Raw genomic sequence first — 20,309 nt, 5'->3', positions numbered from 1 at the left:
CAACTGCACCTGTAAAAGGTTGCCCCACTAGTGACAAATGCTGGGAAGAAAAGTGGTTACTGCCTGACCACAGTGAGCCATATCACTATTATATATTAATTTTATTTGAATTTATTTTAATGTTCTGAAAATATTTAGGCTAAATAATCTCATGTATTTCTCTAAGTCAGCTTGTTTCTAATAACTGACTTGCAAGAGTGATTATGTTAAGTTGTGTTATTAAATAATAAATGTGGGAAGGCTCCACTGGTTCATTTTAAACACTGAAATCAGTCAAAATAAAGCCAAAGCTGACAATAACATCACTTTTCCGGTGCCCTAGTAGTGGGGTAGGCTACAGTAAAACGTCTTTGCTTTTACCAAAGAACTTAATCTACAGTAGAGCCCTGTAAAAAGCGGCATCCTGACCGTTTGTACGCCGCTTTTTACTGTGTTTTCTTGACAAGTTTGAAAGTGACACATTTTGGCAGCGTGGGCTGACCATATAAATGCACTAATTACTTCCAGCCGTGACTGAGCGGTGGTGTTAAGCGCAGATTGTTAGAGAGAGGTAGAAGGACAGTAGTCTGTTGCGATGAAAACAAAGTGGTGTCTCCGTATTTTGTGGAGTGTTTTATCACTTGGCCTCCTCAGCTGTGCAGTAGACACTTATGAATCTCCGTTTACAAAAAGGAATAAGGTTTTCAAACAGGGTATGACAAAATCAAAACCAATTAAACTGTCAATAACAGACGAGAGGCAATCTTCCCAGAGGCTACCTGTCAGCACTTCTCCATTGTCTCAGCTCATTTCCCGAAGACCCTATCCTCCTGCGATACCTGGAACACCTCGATTCCTGCGTCCAGGGGAGCCCGAGGCAAAGAACCAGTCGGACTTTGTTTTCCTCCCAGACGTTTCTGTAACATGCTCCACTTCTGACTTTGTCGTGCGGGTCAAACCAGCTTTCTACGGCCTGGGCGCAGATGCAACGGAGCTGAAATTAGGCAGCACCTGCAAAAGCAATGGGGTTCTCAGACCGTTCGGCGACCTGCTTTTCACTTATCCTCTGACAGCGTGTGATTCCGTGCGTCAGGTAAGATTTGCACGAATCTTGTTTGTTTCCCGTCTCTACCTGCATAATGTTGAACTCTCAATTTCTGACACCTCTTCACAGTCGCCCCACGGTTATCTGGTCTATAAATTCGTGCTCCATTATGAACCTTCACCAAAACATTTCCCAAGCAGAGCGCACCGGTTGGATGTCGACATTCAGTGTCGTTATCAAAGGTTTGTCTCTAGTTTAGTTTCAAAGTCGTGTGTGTGTGTGTGGCCTATGTGAGAAAGCCTATTACTGACAACCTCCAAAACCCTGTCCAGGAACCATCATGTGTACCAACTGGCGGTGCAGCCCACCTGGCACACTGCTGTTGCGCGTAAAAGTCTGAAAGGAAGTCCAAATTTCTTCCAGATAGAGTTGATGGACGGTATGTTTAAAGAAATATGGATTGTTGCGATTAAGAGCTGTTTTCTTTTTCAGTGCAAATATGTGTTTGTATGTTTAACATTTTAATAAACGTGTAAGTGGCTCCTTTTGGTGTGCTATTTAATTAACTCTTAGATTCATGGAGCAGACCAGCGAGGTCCCAGGTGTACCAACTTGGACAGACTGTTAATTTCCAGATCCGTGCTCCTCATCTCCCAACTGGTGGAAAACTATACATCAATAGCTGCTATGCCACACCATCCAGTGGCTCAATATCATCCCACAAATACACCATCATTGACAATTATGGGTGAGTATTATGGACGGTAATGTATTGAAAATCTAATGGGTTCACCTTTGCTGTCCTGCATTGCAATTAACTGAGATTAGTGTCATATTGTTGTCACCCATAGCTGTATGCTAGACAGCAGAAGAGACCCGGGGGCCTCTCAGTTCATCTCTCGGACAAACAAGACCCTGAGATTCTCCCTAGAGCTTTCCAGTTCACTTCTGACCCTGACACAGAGGTGAGCATGGAACATAATTCTCTGGATTCACATAGTTTTAACTGTGGCTTAACCCCGTTTCAATTTTTAGGTCAATATTCACTGCAAATTGTTTGTCACATCTGAGGACCCGGGTCCTGCACACAAATCATGCACCTACACAGGGGACAGGTGAGCCTTGACACTGTAAATTTATTTCCGTTCCAGCATTAGGTGCTGTTATTTCCAAGTAGATTAAGCATATTTGTGTATTTGCTATGATAGGTGGAAGGCCCTTAACAGTGACGACTCCATTTGCGACTGCTGCGATTACAAATGTGTGACCTCTAAACCCCGGAGGGCCATGATGGAAGGTATGTAGCTATTGTGGTTTAGTCCTGATTAGATTTCAAGGTAATATTTCTGTTGTGAATGCTTTTAAGTGTCAGTGATCGTAAAGTGTCTTGCGATCATTGTAAATGGCTAGATCTCTTTTTCTTCAAGGCTCTGCACGCAGTGGGTCATTGCTGGTCGTTGATCAGTCATACGAAGCAGAAGATGGCTCTCTACCAGTCAATCCCCCCTCAGTCAGCATAAGCAGAGAAGGCAAGGCCACAGTCAGTCAGTTCACTGATGAGCTGCACAGTCTTGACAACCTGTGGGAAAGTGCTGATGAAGTTCAGTATGATGATGAAGAGCAAGTCTACACAGAAGAAGAGGAGCAGCAGCAACAGCTTGATGAAAAAGAACGTGGGGTTGTCCTTGGAGTGAAAGCAGAACCTGACTTAGATGAGTTAAGTTTTAGGGAGAGGGTCTTGGTAGAGGAGGAGAAGGAAAAGTCTGAAGTTAACGATTCAAATCTGTCCAAAGAGGATGGGTCAGGTTATCTACTACACAAGCATTTTTCAGAGAGTGAAGATGGGGAGGAATTTGAAGATGATGAGATCTCTGATGTACAGCAGGCGACCCATTTGAACCATAAGGAAGGTGAAGTGTTGCGTCATTGGGCGGAGTTGGAGCAAATGTTTCCATCAGAAGTCGGCGTACAGAGAGAGTTAGAGCCACTGGTAACCGAAGGCGAGGAAAAAAACAGTAAGCATACAAGTAGCGATGCGTTGGCTGACTGGATGGTGGCCTCTGACGTGGAGCGGAATGAGGACAGTCTGGCAGATTTGGATAAGGAGATGACCTGGTATTTCACATGGACATAGTATTAGAAGGCATTGATTAGTACTCTGTTTGAAGACTGTTGTAAACATCCCTAACAGAAGGATTTTCTGACTCGTTTCAATAAAAACATGAAAATGCAGCCGGACTCTTGTAATAACATCTAAGACACCATTTATTTTCTAAATGTTTAATTGTAACTAATGTAATTAAGCCATGCCAATATTAATCCTTCAATTACGAATGTCAAAAAAAGGGAAATGTCCATTGAGTAAAACTACAAACATTACAACATTGCACTCCAATGTCAAGGGAAAATACAGCACTGAATATCAGACTTACAGGAAATTTAAAAGAAAAAAGGATCCTCTTCAGTGTGACTTATCTGTCCATAAATCTTTATTCTTTCCATTATAAATGATCATTTATTACATTAGTCTTTGAAACAAGTTTGAAATATTATAGTTCAACACAGAAATACCCCGCTGTTTGAGCCATAACTGAGAAAAGGCAATGCCTCCATTATCAGTAACTAAAAGCAGCAGAAATGTCCAAAATAACAATTTTAATATTGATTTATGCATCTGCTAATTAATGGTCATGCTCATTGACAGGTCATAGAAAGTGACAGATGTTTGAGAAGAACATACTGTATATTTGGACATGTCTAGGAGCTATACAAACAAACTTGATTTAAATGATTTTGGGGTTTAACACAACATTGCAAACAAGATGTTCTGTCTGAGACCCTCTGAACATGAAAAGGAAAAAAAATAACTTAGGATAATTAATATTTTTTAACAAATATAGTTTTGGAGAAAAAAACAGAACTCTGTAGCACATATCCATCATAACAGGATTATGTTAAATGTACAAACTTTTGCTATATTTACAGATGAGCGCCCAAAAGTCCCATTGTTAGAAATATTGACAAAAGCTTTGATTCAGCAGGACAAAAGTGGTACAATCATTGTATGACACTAGAGGGCAGTATATTCCCATTTCTTGCAACTGTAAAGTTCAGAAGACCCTCTGCCAAAAGAAAATATGCTGTATTTAAAATGCAATATGAGTACTTGTGAAAATGACCCACACCATTAACATCAAATTGAAAGGATTTTCTATAAAATCCAGAACTTTTCCAAATCCAGTTTCTTGTCTCTCACACATAAAGACCAACTTGTAGCAGATACAGTGTAATTAATAAGTCCTTCCCAGGTCTCCTTCAGTCTTTACAGTCATGTAGATGGTGTCCCTTCTCCTTCAACAGTACCTGCTGTTCCATTTGTTTTCTCTGCAGCATCTGAGATTAGAGAAATTAGACAGAATTAGTTTAATGGAGCGCAGAAGAACCGATACAATCGCACAAAAATGTTTTTCAGCCATGGCAATGTCAGTTGGTCCACCACTTTGGTCCAGACTGAAATATCTCAACAACTACTGGATGGATTGCCATGAAACGTTCATGTCAGTTATCCCCTGACTGTCCAATATTTTGGTTTATGATGTAATGCGTGTTTAGTGCTAATTAGCAAGTGTGTTTTGTATTATAGTTAAAATGATATGATGTGAATACAGCCTTAACATCAGCATGTGAGCACTGCCATTGTGAGTATGTTAACATGCTGATGTTAGTAGGTGGCTCAAAGGATTGCTGTGCCCAAGTACAGCCTCACAGAGCCACTAGCTGTCTCTATATAGTCTTAAGCTGTGTCTCAGTTTGCTCCCTTCCATACTTACACTTGCTATGTTGAGTGCATAAGTGTGTTCACACTGGCAAGTACGGCAAAATGCAGTGCACTGTGAGTACCCGGATGGAGTACTCATAACAGTCAAAAAGTTGAATGTGGAACACTGGACACTTCTCCCCCTTAACAGTCACCATCTTGGCATTGTAGCAGAAGGGGAGGGACCAACCTGTTTTCAAACTTGTGAAAATGGCAGCTGAGGCGCATCGGCTGCGCTCGCATACACAAGCAAGTAAAAGTATGTTAATTTTTATTAATTTTAATAAAACAAGCCAGCAGATACTTTGGTGTGTGACAATCGCAGCCAAATGTTGATGATAACGATCCGCTCAGTTACAGTTCTCCATTAAAAAGAAGAAGCAGAGGTCAAAATTCATGCACTACACAAGTAAGTACACAGTTACTACATGTTAACTGAATCATCACATAATTTCCAGTCTAATGCTGATGTGTTTTATTTATAGTGAATAATCTCTCTTACCCTTGATACTATCTTGCAGTGATTCCTGACCTGCAGTTTGGGGTTTCTTTGCAACAGGTGGTGGCACCTTGACTCCCTTCTTCATCAGCTCTGCTTCACTCACCACGTTTGTTACGTTGTTTGAGGAAGCCTCCAGGTTGTTCTGTATGGTTGCCTTGGTCTCCGGTGCTGGCTTGGTCTCAGTTACCACCTTCTTGTTGCTCTTGGAGAAGATAAAACTTGCTGTGCTGGTGGGGGACTTGCAGAGGTCTTTTGGTGATGTTGGTGACTGGATGCTGAGACGAGATGCAGGGCTGGCTTTTGATCTGGCTGCTGTCCTCAGGCGGATGGCCTCCTGTAGGTTCATGGAAGGAGAGGTGGTCATGGCAGGAGGAGACTTTTTAGTTGGGGAGATGACTGTGGATGAAGATGCAGGTGGAACCACAAGAGACTGGGACTTGGGCAGAGCTTGTTGTGAAGTAACTATGGCAGGTTCAGAGGTCATGATCAGAGACCTTCTGATGGGTTTCTGAGGAGCCTCACCACTGGCAGATGAGGTTGGAACCTTATTGCTGGGCTGCTTATTCCTCATTGTGACCTCTGGTTGCTCCTGATCTTTAGAAGGCTCAGGGCTGCTATTGACGGACCGCAGCTTCACCATCTGCAGAAGGGAGGGGGTAATAATGGGAGTAGGTTCCTTCTGCGCAACAGGGGCAGACGTCAGCTCTGGGGTTTGGTTTTCTGTGCTTGCAGGACTAGGTTGGTGTCTAATGCTGGCAAGACCCAGCACAGGTAAAGGTGGAGGTAAGGGAATATTTCCAAGGGGAGAAGGAGTCCCCTTTTGTGGTGAAGGAGAGTTTTCAACAGCTGGTGGGATAGAGATTTCAGATGGTGGTGAAGGGGAGGCCTCCTGGGTTGCTGGACCATCAGTGTTTGGGGCTACAACCTGAGGTTGGTGGAGAAGCTGTATGGGAGGCGGAGGTGGAATACTCTGAGGGGAAGTAAGAATACTGTCAGATGAAACTGGGTTGGTCTCAGATTCAGATGGGATGTTCTTTTGTGGAAGATCAATCTCCTGTTTTGACGACTGGGGTTGTGACGGTAGGGGTGGTGGAGGTGGAATACTATGTGGTGGGGTGAGCTTGCCAACAGGTGTTGCCTTGTCCAAAGACTGACAGGCATTATTTTGAGAAGATGGAGGAGAAATCTTCTCAAAATGAGTGGAGACCTCGATAACCAGTGTGGGGGACACGTCTTTAACAAGGGTTGGGGGCGGTTCTTGAACCACAGTACGAGATGACTCTTTGGGGCTCCCAGGAGAAACCTCTATAGGTGGTGGAAGAGAAACCTCTTTAGGAGGCGGTGGAGGAGAAACCTCTATAGGTGGTGGAAGAGAAACCTCTTTAGGAGGCGGTGGAGGAGAAACCTCTATAGGTGGTGGAAGAGAGACTTTTTTAGGTTGTGGAGGAGAAACCTCTTTAATTGACGGTAGAGGACAGACCTTCTTAGTCATAGGAAGACAGACTGCTTCAACCGGTGGAGGGGGAGCCATATATGGTGGAGGAGGTGGAATACTCAAGGTTGGAGGTACAATCCTCTGGGATGTACTGGGGTTCTGTGGTTCAGCCTCTGTGGTCACCCTGACACATTCTGACCTCTCTGGTGGCACCTGAACAGGTATAACTATCCCCTCCTCACCAAACATTGGGGGAGGCGGAAGAGGGAAATCAATCTCATCAGGCCCACCGTGGCCTGTTGGTGGAGGGGGTGGGGGCCAGGATGACTCAGGGGATACAACAACGTTTGCGGATGGGATAGAAGCAGTCTGTGTGGTGGGGGGTTGTGGAGGACGGTGTACCAGAGGAGGAGATGGAGAGACGCGTACTAATGAAATGGCGGATAATGTGTCCATGTTAGTCTTTACCTCTGTAGCTCGTGTGGATGTCTTTTTGGCTTCTTCCTCTCTCACTGCTGCCAGCCTTACTTCATGTTTCTCTACAGCCTTCACCAACATCCCGTTTAATATGTCACTTACTCTTACTTTCTCAACTTTTTCTGTCTCTTTGCTCTTTCCTTTCAAATCAACATTCTGCTCAGTCAGTCTGTCATTGTTCTCTGCATTCAAAACCCCACTGTCCTGAAGTTTCTTTGTCTCAAGCACATGTAGGGCACCATTAAAGGACTCCACTGTTACAGTCGGATTCTTGTGTGTTCTTTCTACCACCAAGCTATTCACAGAGCTGTCCGTAGATGCAGAAGGAGAGTGCCTCGGTTGTCTCCTGTCCTTTGGATTCTTCTTTATGATGGCATAAATGTTATCAGGTGCCGGTGGTCCCAGCAGCAACTCAAAGCTACGCTTACTGTGAGCCCATACCTCTGGAGGAGGGGGTGGAGGTGCATGGACCTTAGGTGGCGGAGGGATGTTGAAGAGTTCTCTCAAGGTCCTTACGGAGGGGCTGACACTAGCAGTATCGACTGAGGAGTCGAGTTTGAGATCCTCTTTGGTTTCTGTGTTTTCACGAGCCTCTGATTGTGTGAGTGGAGGGGGAGGTGAAGCAGCATTAGTAGACCCAGGAAAAAACCTTTGAAGCTTTGCTAAGATGCCTCTCTTGTGCCTTGGAGATGAGCTGTGGGGCTGTTTAAAAAGTTGAGCAGATGTGCCATCTTGGCTGGAGTAGCCACTGGACGGGGACACTATTTTGCTTAGCTTATTCTCCTGAAGTGATTCCTGCTTCTCTTGTGAAGCATCTTTGGAAACTGTTTCCTCAACCTTTGCTTCCTCTGCCTTTAGTGCCTGCAGCTGGGATCTGTAGGAACTGAATGATACAGAACCTGTAGAGTCATCCAGAGAACTGGTGTCAGCATTGTATCCAGGACTGTCTATGATTTTAGAGGGAATAGGAGAGAATCCTGTTGTGTTTTTTCCTTTTTCCTCACCAGATGCTGGGATAGTGGTGAGAGAAGATTCCCCTGAAATGGCCGTAACCTCTGCCAGATCACGTGACCGACGCTTCATCTTATTGTGAAGGGAATATGAGCGGCTTGGAGGAGGAGGAGCCCTCTTGGGCTTCATGACGGAGAGGCTACGCACAAACTGCCCTTCTTTCTTAACCTCGTCTCCCTTAATAATGAGCTGGCCATTGGAGGCGCATTTTGAAGGCTTGCTGACGGAGGAGGGAACACTGATTTTGTCCTCTTTAGCAGAGGCATCACCGTCTTGTGACCTCTTCTGTCTGGGGGTGCTGCTGCTGGAGATGGTTGAGGAGTCAGATACCAAGGTCTCTGAGGACTCAGAGTTGCTCCAACAAGAGCTGTCGGACATATTGTAAGGGTTGTATTGGGAGGCAGAGGTGATGTTGGAGGCTCTGGAGGAGGCTCTAGAGGAGGCTCTGGAGGAAGTAGTCCTGGGGGAGTAGGCTCTAGAGGAAGCACGGGAGGGGGCCGGGCTGGACAGCAGGAGACTGCTCTTGCTGACGGTGCGGACGCTGTTGCGACTCCGCCCGCGGCTGATTTCAACCACATCTATGGAGGGTGGCAACACAGCATTGGGAATGATTTTCGACATGTAAGGGGCCTGTGGAGACATGGACATGACAGGGCTGGGCAGCTCCTGCTCGAGACTGTTGGCAGTGGTCATCCAGGGAACAGCCAGGGACCGAGGCCTCTGCTCACCTGAGAAGTTAGGGCCCAGGCGGTGCAGCAGGGCCAGGTCATCCCTATGGCCAGCATGGGTGGCACCGAGCTGCTCCAGTTGGTGTTTGTTGACGGGCTGGATGACATTCATGTTCTGAAGGCTGGAACTGGCTCCCCTTTGTGACTTTTTTGCCTGCTGTGGCACATCTGTCGTTGGGCTGCTGTCAGTTTCCCCATTATAATGCTGTTCCTCATCTAACCTCTGAGTCAGTGTCCAGCCCACTCTGTCCAGGCCTGAGAGAAGATAGCAAGACTAATTAGCGCAAGTTCATATTAATAATTAAGCAAATGGACACGCAAACTAACCATTCATCCATTTATTTTCTATATAGAAGACAGTAACATAACTATATTTAATACCATGATATTTTTGAATATATCTTACAATTTAGAGTAAAGAGTAATTTGACAGATGTATTTTGTAAGTAATATGTTAAAATGATGAGCTGCTTACCCAGTTCTTTCTGAACATGCTGTGGGATACCCACAACAGTCTTCCTGTGTCTTCTCCTTGTCTTGGTCTTTTCTGACTTTTTCCCAGAGTTCAAGGGCCTGAATGTTGATGCTGGGCATACAGAGGAATGATAGAAAAGAGAAAAACGGGATTCTTTCAATTCAATCTGTACATCTCACCCATTAAATGTTGAGTTTGCCATTGTATGTGTGTGCTATATGTAGTATAATGACCAAAATGGGATGTAAAAAGTATTTACACTTGCAGTTAAGTTACCTTGCCTGGTGAGACCAGAGCGGGAAGATCTTGTGGACACTGATGATCGTACAGAGACGATTGAAGATGTGTCAGCAAGGGTACTGTCTGTCATAAAGCCACCTTCCCCGTCTGTCTGGACCATCACTGTCGACTGTCACAAGGAGAAACATAATCCTTTTAGAAAACAAATCACTTATTCAAGAATAGTGTATTTGCAAGTGTAAAAAAAGAGCTATTCTGGGTGTGATGTGTCACTTACAACCGTGCTTTCATTATCCTGGTACTCCACTCCATTATTGGTTTCTGCAAAGAGAGTAACATTTAACTCTTAGTGTTTACATCCTCCGGTGCACACCCTCTTGAGTAATATGCAGGCAGTTATCAACATGTTGGCACGGGACACCTCTAATTTAGTGCACAGATGTAAGACTGCAAGTGTGTACCTTCCTGCTGCATCATTTTCAGTCCTTCCAGGGCCTCGGTATGAAGGTTCTCCAGGTACTTGGGCCTGCTGGCCTCGATGAACACGTTCTCCTGGAGCAACGGGGGTGCCGGGGTCTTGTCATCATCATCGTCTCGCTTTGAGACAGCTTGAAGTAAAGAGAGGGGATCAGCATGGATAAACTCAAAGCTTTGTGTTACTGTAACAGTTAGTGTTGTAGTACTCGAGACCAGTCTTAAGACCACTTTTTGATGTTCTTGGTCTCATCTCGGACTTGACCGCATTTGTACTAAGTCTTGTCTCGGTCTCAGACATAGAGGACTCTGGATTTTATTTCAAGACCAGTCAAGACCATAACTTTGGGAATATCAATAAATTTCTTTTGCATTGTCTGATGTATTTGTTAACATCCTAACTTTGGATGTAAAACGTATTGCTTCAAATGCAACCAATAACCCTAATTAAGTATGTGTTGTTCCCATTAACCACTGTCACCCCTCCCCACGATGGTAAGCATGGAAAAAGAGTGTTGAATAAAGATGTTTACGTTGATTTTAGCTCTTAGTGTTTGTATGTGGGTGTTTTAATGGGAATGTGGCTCTTTCAAATCAATTTGAGAAGTACCTATGATCTCGTTCCACATTTTATTGTGTGTCATGTAATGTGGTGAACTGGTCTTGGTCTCGACTTGGTCTCAGCCCCTAAAATCTTGGTCTTGACTTGGTCTCGGTTTGGGCAGTCTTTACTACAACACTAGTAACAGTACATAAGGGAGCCATGTGGACAGGATGAGTGCATTCAGGTGCCTGCCAGTGACATTTAAGCACAGGAACAGTAAATATGTTTGAGGGTTAATACACAAGAGTGTGGGTGCAAATTAAAAAGGCTGAACTCCAGTTCACTCTTGCAGGATTAAACTCAAGTGACTGACAATGACTTTTAAAACAGGATTATCACATCAAAAATCTACCGTCAGGAACGTATGCGTGCTATTTTCTTCTAGCCCAAGTATCATTTAATCAGACAGTGACAAGGACACTAATTAAATCAATGTCACATCTTGTTGCATGCTTAGTACATCAATCTTTTTTTAACTAATTAATTAACAAATAAAAATACCTGAAATACCATGTCATGAACCATGGGCACCATCCAAAAAAATGACAACTCTTGCCTTGAGATACTAACTGCATTAAGTCATGCTGTTTGTGAACTCCACAAACCTGAATAACCTCTTCTAATGACTTGCTGTCCAAAATCCAGTTACTTGAGTTCCTGGTTTTAATGTTATGATTTTACTCTGAATGTACAAAACTCTTATCTTGGTTTTGGATCAAGTTTCATACTTTATTTTTTGTGTCAAGTCTTTTTAAAATGCAAAAAAAAATCTGATGACTTAATAAAACCAAAATAAAAGAAAAAAACTAATGTTACTGTAGCTTTATGTCTGTGGACCAATTGGTCAAGTCATTCAACTCTGTGATCCACGTTGTGCCCTCATGCTTCCAGGCCACAGTCTGGGAACATTGAGCTAACACTTTTATGTAATAATGACAGCTGCTCCACATTTAGCCACCTACTGTACACCACAGCCCGCACTGTCACAGTAAGACCATGCCGGAATTAGCCTTTACAGTCATCTGCTCTGTGATCGCTACTAATTATTACCACCCTCTCTTCTGTAACAGCATTACAGGTCCTCTTTGCTGGCAGAAATTCCAAATACGCAATTATCTATAAATATATAATATTCTAATTCCTTATTTTATTTTCCTGCAATTTAGAGCAAGTGTTAGTTGCTAAAGTCAGACTATAAATCACAGCACATTTTATATCACTGAGAGTACATACTGGCAGTAGTTTTTATGGTCTACAGAGATAGTGAGTGACACTTTAATTACTTTATTGCCTGTCTTGTGCTGGTCATAGTTGAATAGAAATTTCAACAAGGAGCAATTGATTTGAGTCATAAACCAATCAGGTCTGTTGTCTCATACATAATTTCAAACAAATGGCAGGTGCTGCTTTCACTCACCTTTCCTCTTGAAGACTGTTGGAAAGCAGTAGAAATTTGTGCTGGAGTTGTTAGTCAGAAGCACTACCATGCTCTCTCATAAAGTAATCCAAAACTACGCTCAAGTTGTGTTAAAGAAAAAGGAGGAAAATGTGATCTAAAAATGTGCAGTCCGTCAGTTTAAAAAACATCCCGGGATCAAGACAGGATGATAATCTTGCTTGTTTCTGATGAATTTGTTGTTGTCGTCAGTTCAGGTCCATGCGGAGCAGAAAAGGTCTCTACAGCCAATAGACAATCAGAGCTCAGACACTAATCCCCAACAGCCTAATTCCTGCCATCCCTGTCTACTGTGTCTCCCCCACTCAATGCTCAACAAGACATCCAGCATCTCACTGTTGCTCCCCATCTGCAGGCACACTCGCCCCGGATTGGTCGGTTGGGGCACAGATCAAACTGAGATCATACATGTAAACATTGAAGGGATGAGAAAGCTGTTGTCTGGGATCTGAGGTACAGGCACGTCACGGGTGGCTCCCTCGTACTTGAGCCACAGCTTTAGCACTGTTAATAAATAACACTACACTGCTTTGTTAGATTGTGCACCATTTTTACTATGGACATCTGTGTAACAAAGCACATTTATTTACTTCCTCAGACTTTATTAAGAGACATACAGCTTTATTGTTTTGCCACAAGGGGGAGTAAGTGAATTAAAATATTCAAGTCCTAAAACAAGATTGAAAACATGTTTAAAATGAGGCCTGGAGCTTCACAGCACATGGCCACACATGTGAAAAATGTTCCCTATTGTTTCTAGGAGCATTACATTCGATTTGTTACTATGCAGTAAAAATACAGAAGATGACAGAAGATACACAATTGCTCAGTTGATCAAGAGCTACTATTTAGAGATGAATTTTCTGAGAAGCAACAAACACTTTTTAAAACTTGTTTTTTGAGTCAAATTTCTGTTGTTGAGACTACTTCTTTATCTTGCTTTTTTTTTTCTTTACTGTTCACCTCAGACTCATTTACGGCTCAGGGGTTTGTTCACTTCCTGGTGTGCTGAGCAGACATGACATGGAATGTATGCCGTCTGAACAAATGGAAAACATTCCCATGGTTGCGATCCTGCCCAAGTGACTCAAGACAAAAGTGGTTTATAGAGAAAAGGAAAGAAATTTATCACGTGTTACTAGTATACAGTAACGTATAGAAACAGATATTTAAACTATTAAAACTGATGTGAACGAAAAGTTAACTTGCATGCGAGGAGTAAACTCAGGCTAGGACGACACTTATCTGGTTACCATAACAGCACACACTCAACTGTAGAGGCCTGGTGTGATGGGTGGGGCACGACTGCACGTTAATGAGGGGCTCATATTATCACTGGTTCTGTGATTGTAATTGTGTCCATATTATTCACTGACATATTAAAGACACCGTCTGTCACTGGGGATTGCGTGGAAGCTGGCGGTATTAACGGACTGCTAGTGATGTATTAAAATGATGTTTACATCTCGGATTTGGATAAACATGCTAAATCTAATGGATGTGATACTGCACGACTAGTTTATTCAAGTAGCCTGTAGTGAAGAAAAAACATCTGTTTAAAAAAAACTCAAGGAGGGGATTATGATTACATTTTATGACATGTAAATAAAGTTGGATTTAATGTAGAACCTTTTAAATGAGCAGCTGTTGGCAAGTTTGTTTTGGTAAAATGTGGATTCTCTGGCAGTAAACACTGACAGAAGGCTTCAGGAAATGTGTTACGTCATCAGCTACTGTAAACAAATTACAACCAATGACACAGGTGGCAATGAAGAGTGTTTATGATATGCAACCATGGCACAGAATGTGGCTTTATTTTTCAGATAGCATTCTGGTTTACACCTGATGCCAGGGCTGTAGCAAGGACTGTAGAACTACTGAAGTCATTAATCCAAGTTTCTAAAATGTTTGATTTCATTTATTTAGTGAACTGTGTGATTTTCTGTACTTTTTGTTTAAAACATATGAAGGTCTAATTTTTTTTTTTTAAGCCCTCTTAACACTGGCTGAACTAAAATTTTGGCTGGGAAATACTGAATCCTTTACTTATTTATTTTTTTGTTGACCTAAAAGAGGCCAATTTTAACTTTATCCAGAAATTCTAGAAATACTGGTGGCATCCTATAGAATACCCACGTGTGTTATCTTTTAATTGTAGAATGTAAACCTCTCTCCAGGTTGGTAAAATCCCTGAGAACGTGACCATACTGTCCTAAGTGGTAGCTACGGCTCTAAAACGGCTCTTTCCAAACCTTAAGCAAAAGACTGACCCTGGGCACAGATACTACAGTTTAAAGGGAATGATTATAAATTAATCTAATCTATATAATCTCAAGCAGCCTCATTTAATAAACATGCAGGGCTGTATGCTACGAAGAAGAATGTAAATTGTTAAAATGTATTGTAAAAAAGCAACAGTTTGGGATCCCTGCTTTGCACCACACACACTGACACAGACAAACCACCTGATGTGATTCTTCCTAGAGCCACTTCATGGGAATCAAACAGTTGCGAATACCCCCCCCCCCACACACACACTTATGTCCCTGCCCCAACTTGCCCCTTTCTCTTGTTTTGCACCGCCAGGCAGACAGCCATGCACAGACATTCTCTCCAGCTCTGAGGGTGCTGTCTGCCAGGTGCTTAAGCCTCTCTAATCAGCACAAACCTAACTGAACACACTGTGATGACAGTGGGAAAGGGCTGGAGGCTCAATGTTCCTCTAAAAGCAAGTAGTCTCGATACGCTGGACACACATGTTCATGCGTCTAGGTCAAAGCTACATCAACTATTTTCACGCTTTTGGTTTTGAATGAATTAAATATAAACATCTCTCCATCACAGCTGAAAGAAATGAAGGAAGAAGCGCGGTGTGACGAGGACAATCCAGGTAACAGATACACCTGCATCATCTGGCACGCAGAGTTACACTCTAATTCAGTGTCAGGCAACACCGTCTTTATGCCAGCAAACCAGCATGTATTGGATACCTCCAAAATGCACACTATATTTTGCAGGTGGCCACTTTTTACACCATGGTTAATGTCATTGGATCAGTCTACATTCTGAAACACCCGTCGTCTCCTGGAGCGAATCAATCCCCAGAGGCTCCCGTGTTAAAATGTCCTAATTTATAGCAGAAATAAGAAACATGTTGGTACAAAAAACAGTTTTGGTCTCAGCTCCACCTCTTTGCCCATTTTTACGTTAAGCACTGACTAGACGGTGACGGACACTATATCCATGTTAATACAGTCTAAGAGACTGTAAAGAAATATTGTTTTGTTTGTTACTAGCTACTTTAGACCAAAGTGCTACAACATTTTTATTCATGCTAGCGGTGTGGCTCTAAAGAGCGCAATGTCAGTCGGCCCACCACTTTGGTGTATACTTAAATATTTCAACAACAGCTATTGGATGAATTGCCATGAAATTTTGGTATAGACATGTATGCTCCAGAGGAAGAATCCTAATGACTTTGCTGGTCCTCTGACTTTTCCTCTAGTCCCACCGGCAGGTCAAATATTTTATTTGCCTAATACTTTGGTTTATGACCCAAATACCTGCAGAACTAATGACCAAATTCCCATCAGCCACAGCTGTCTTTAGTGCTAATTAGCAAATGTTAGCATGGTAACACACTATACTAAGATGTTAGTGACCATGATAAACATTACCTGTCAAACCATAGCATGTTCACATTGTCAGCATGTCATCATGCTAACATTAGCATTTAGCTCAACACACTTCTGTGCTAAAGTACAGCAGAGCTGCTGGCATGGCTGTAGACTCTTGTTTTCCATAAATTCTACATCTTCACAATAACTGAAATGGTACACATTTCCTAATACCTCTGGGCACTAAAACACCAGGTTGTGCTGGGCAATTATATACAAGTGGAGTGCAGGCTTATCACAGGTCCAGTCCTTGAACCCCAAAGGACAGTGTGTTCTTGGAGAGGAAAACTACACAAATAACCAACACTGTTGTGCACCTTTACTAAACTTTGCTACACTAGTGGCATAAAACCAAAAAAAGTTATCTTTACCAAGTTCAGTGAATTTCTCTTTCTCTCTCTTTACACTCTGCCTCATTGTTTAAAAATGGCCTCATTTTACTACAGAAATCGTGACTGGTGACTCACAAAACTTTCCAAGCACATATTTATCAGTCTCTGTAGACTTTCGTGACAACAGTCTGTGCAGTTGGTGCAAATGAAACAATATGATTTCATAAAAAATAACTGTTTGGCCAGCCTGTTTAATCTGGTAACACTGACACCGAACTTTAGATTATTCCAAACAATAAAAGGAACTTGATTAAATGAAACTGGAGCACAGTATTCAGTTGGGACTAGAGGGCAAACTGGCACAGTAAACTTCTCTTACCATGAGAGTGACCTAAATATGATCTCCTCTGACATTTGGGTGTGGTGACTCTTCACCTATTGAAACAAAATCCTTGTAAGTGCCCATAAAACCCTGTGATTATAAACAAGCATTTGTGCAGCTGTTTACTATACATGTAAAGTCCTCATCTACAGAAATTCCCAGGATCGGCTTGATTCTCACAAAACGCATTAGCAGAGTGTGTGCTTGTGTTGTCAGCTTTTCAGGCTGACCTTAATTTTCAGATATTTTACATTAAATGTGACAAAACGTATCAGAAAGTACCATAGAAATCAACCTCATCCTTGCTTCACTACAGCATTTTAATTTACAAGAGTACATGATGGAATCAATGAGTGTTTTTCACATAAAGGCTAAATAATGAGACCATCTCTCAGAGGAATACACCTCCCTGAGGTGACAGTGTATAAAAAGGCGGACTGGTTGATAACTTCCCACCACGAGGAATAAAGTGAAACTGTCAGTTTTCTCAAACCTGTTCTCCTGCCCTTAAATACTACTATGTCATCTTCACAACACAACTACAATAAGACATCCTGAGCCCACAAATACACAAAACAGTGCTGCAAACAATATTTGTTGTACATGCTTAACAGAAATATCAATTTTCATTTAACTGATGGTGGTTGATGTGGTCTTTGGCCTCTGTCTCAGTGTTGTAAGCTCCAGTGTTATTAAAAGAAGAACTACATTTCCCATAATCGCTAAAGTTCTGTGTGTATTTCCCTACTCACTGTAGTGTGTACAATGTATGTTACAAATGTATTTTTTTATCTAAATAAGGATTCAATGTTGCCTCCCTGGTGATGTTTTGTTTGTTATTTTCCATCAGTCTTATACTTCTTCAAATATCTGCCATCCCAAAGCTGAAATATTTAGCTCCACATTTCCATGAAAAGAATATTTTCCCCCAATTTTTTCATTAATGCAATCTGCTGCTGTGCCTTATGTACGTACAATCTAGCAGATTTCACACAAAAATTACCCTGGTGATGAACCTTTAAAAGCTGCATTTCTTTTACTCATCTGTATCAAAACTGATGTGGCAATGGTTAATCAGTTTATCAGCTCCACAAACCACCTTTAACTGACATGATAGACTGACAGAAAATACAGCTAAATAACAGATAAATATACATAAGCTTAATCGTATCTAATCTTTCTTAAATTAAGCAGTGTCTATGACAAAATATTCAACCAAGTCAAATGAAACGACATACCTGGCACATATGCCAAACACACATTCACACACACAAAGGGCTCCTTATTTGTATCTTCCTCAAATAAATATGTTTATAAAGCTCAGGAATGTGAGGAATCTCTGAGGGAGGGTTTCAAATGAACAGGTGACCGTCTGAGCATACCTTTGTAGGACTGTGTGACTTAATCAGTCTTCCTATCACCTTATTTCCATTTCACCAAACCAACGGGGTTCTTCTTACAACCCATTATGAAGCTATCAGAGGCCTTTTGTTTAGTTTTACACAGGATCAAAGAAACTGACAGCACGGCAGACACATAAATCACTGTCAGACAGGTACGCAAAGACGTTAATAGTGAGAGGAATTAGACAAATGGAAGGATGAAACATTGTCACGGTACTCAGAGAACACAATGCAGGTTAAATGAGTTCACCACACTGAAAGGTCCAGTAGGCCAGAGTTTATCACTCCAAAAGCTGCTACTGTGCAGTTCCCTCTTTGGTCAAACTTCACAGGCCTTGTTTACAAAAATGCATTCCTGCAAAAGCAAAGGTTAAAGTAACCCTATACAGGGTTTGGATGTTTATCCTAACAGGGACTCTAAGTCAACCTGCATTGTCATCCTCAAATAAAACTGAAAAGCAAACACGATAATATATAATTGGCTGATAATAGCAGGTTACTTGGTTAGGGACCAATCACGTGAATACCAGCACATACCAGTAGGGCTGCTTTCAGTACTAGTGGCAATATAATACCTGAGTTTTACCAAAACTATACTTTCTTCGTGGTGTACTTTGACAAATATAAACAAATGTCAAATGTTCTTAACCTAACTTGACTAACATAACTAAATAAAATTCTGTCTAAAACCAGAAAATTTCCGATCAAAGAATAAGTCTATGAGACTACGAATCTGACTGGACATTAAAAGGGAGTTTTCTGTACATGACAGTTTTCACATTTACTCAGACACATTTAAGGTGGTCAGTTTTTCCCCAAAAACATATTCTCAAAAAATTCACATTTTGATCCAGTGCATATGCCTTTTTAGATTAAACTACTGCTCTAAAAGTAAGGATTTCTTGAAAAAAATATGAATGTAGTAAAGGAGGGATGTGTTACGGTCAACTGTAGACTAACTTGGAAATGGGTTACTGTAAGGTTATCCATAAAAGATGTAAAAGATTTGATTACACTGTGTCTTGAAAGAATACAGAATAAGCTTCTTTGTACTGATGTGTCAAATAAAACATTTTATTTCGTAAAAACAAAGAATTTTACAAAGGTTGGTTGAATTTTGAGTAGGGCTGGAACTGACAATTATTTTCAGCATCAATTCAGCTGGTGATATTTTCTCAGTTCTGTTTTGTTTAAGATATTCTGTTTTTTGTTTTTTTTATCTCATTTGAAAATGAAAAGCAGACAATCCTCACAATTTAGAAGCTAGAACTAGCAACGGTTTAGCTTTTTTGTTTGAAAAATGATTTTAACAATTAATCGATTATCATAACAGTTGCAGATTATTTTTCTGTTGAAAAACTTATCAATTAATGAACTAATTGTTTCCCCTCTAATACTGTCTACTTTGTTTTATGATGATTTATACTTCTCTTGTAAATTTCAGTATCCACTAAGAGTAAATATGGTATGTAGCAAAAAACTATTTTTTAAAAGATGTTACCGTTGTTGTGTCTACATCGTATCTATGGTGATAGAAACATTTGGTGAATCCAGCATGGTGAACTGGAGAAGTCGCATACGTACACACACTCCATGTGATCCTCTATGGGTACCAGTGTCTCAGCACAATGAGGAACAGTGTGAGTGGAGGGGTCAGGAAAAACAGAACCTCTTGCTCCTCCCTCACTGTAATGGCCTTGGCATGGCTTTTAATGAACTGGCACTGGGCCTGCAATACCAGACATTTAGTGGGCAGGAGGCCCCTCTGGCATCAATACAGATAATCATCAGGGGCTCAGCTGGTGGTATTCAATTTTCTGGGCAAGTGTGTGTTACACTGCACCATGTCCTGCTCCTGCAATAAACTTAAAACAAAAAACAATTGCTGAGCTCCTTCTCTAATCAGAGGAAGCGTCTGGTGGTTTGCTGTGGTTGTTGCCAGCACCAGCAATCTGATATATTTCTGTAACTTTAAGGCAACAGGTACACAATTTAAAATAATATATGTTGTGGCTACAATCATTAAAGTTTGGTTCCAACTTTCAAACTCCAGAAATTGGCTCTTTTCAGAAATTCTTCTTGAGTGCATGAGTGGAAAAGTAAAGGAGAAGATTTCACAGCCTCTGCCCGATGTGGGAAGTAGCTACTAAGGTGACCTTGGCAGAGGAGAAATACCTTAACTGTCCTCACAGTTTACTTTCACTTACAAAACTCCTAGCTTCACAATGCTGCTGTAACTATGTAGCACAATGCAGTGCAAAGATTATGTAAT

General features: G+C 41.7%; 2 protein-coding genes across 3 annotated transcripts in view; one reads left to right on the top strand and one right to left on the bottom strand.

Annotated features, from left to right (window-relative positions):
- The first annotated feature begins 532 nt into the window (after positions 1-532).
- si:ch211-67f13.7 (uncharacterized protein LOC565426 homolog) lies at positions 533-3,256 on the top strand. The gene is given in 9 exon segments (XM_038728799.1): positions 533-1,072; positions 1,154-1,266; positions 1,357-1,463; positions 1,598-1,772; positions 1,876-1,949; positions 1,952-1,989; positions 2,060-2,139; positions 2,233-2,321; positions 2,452-3,256. Coding segments are annotated over 9 exon segments (1,881 nt in total). The 5' UTR covers positions 533-574; the 3' UTR covers positions 3,159-3,256.
- Positions 3,257-3,486: 230 nt separating this feature from the next.
- Positions 3,487-20,309, bottom strand: part of LOC119910283 (uncharacterized protein KIAA1522 homolog) — a 30,466-nt gene continuing 13,643 nt past the window's right edge. The window contains exons 3-9 of one of the 2 annotated variants that reach the window (XM_038728798.1): positions 10,171-10,317; positions 9,987-10,030; positions 9,746-9,878; positions 9,470-9,580; positions 6,698-9,249; positions 5,344-6,646; positions 3,487-4,417 (exon numbers count right to left, since the gene is read on the bottom strand). In XM_038728798.1, coding sequence (XP_038584726.1) covers positions 4,353-4,417; positions 5,344-6,646; positions 6,698-9,249; positions 9,470-9,580; positions 9,746-9,878; positions 9,987-10,030; positions 10,171-10,317 — 4,355 coding nt within the window. In that variant the 3' untranslated portion in view covers positions 3,487-4,352. Of the gene's footprint in view, positions 4,418-5,343; positions 9,250-9,469; positions 9,581-9,745; positions 9,879-9,986; positions 10,031-10,170; positions 10,318-20,309 lie in introns of both variants that reach the window. The other variant, XM_038728797.1, reaches the window with a different exon arrangement.

Source organism: Micropterus salmoides, unplaced genomic scaffold, assembly GCF_014851395.1.
Source record: "Micropterus salmoides isolate LMB-PRFRI ecotype aquatic unplaced genomic scaffold, ASM1485139v1 Ms_hic_scaffold_19, whole genome shotgun sequence".
NCBI lineage: Eukaryota > Metazoa > Chordata > Actinopteri > Centrarchiformes > Centrarchidae > Micropterus > Micropterus salmoides.
This window is presented reverse-complemented; position numbering and strand designations above follow the sequence as displayed.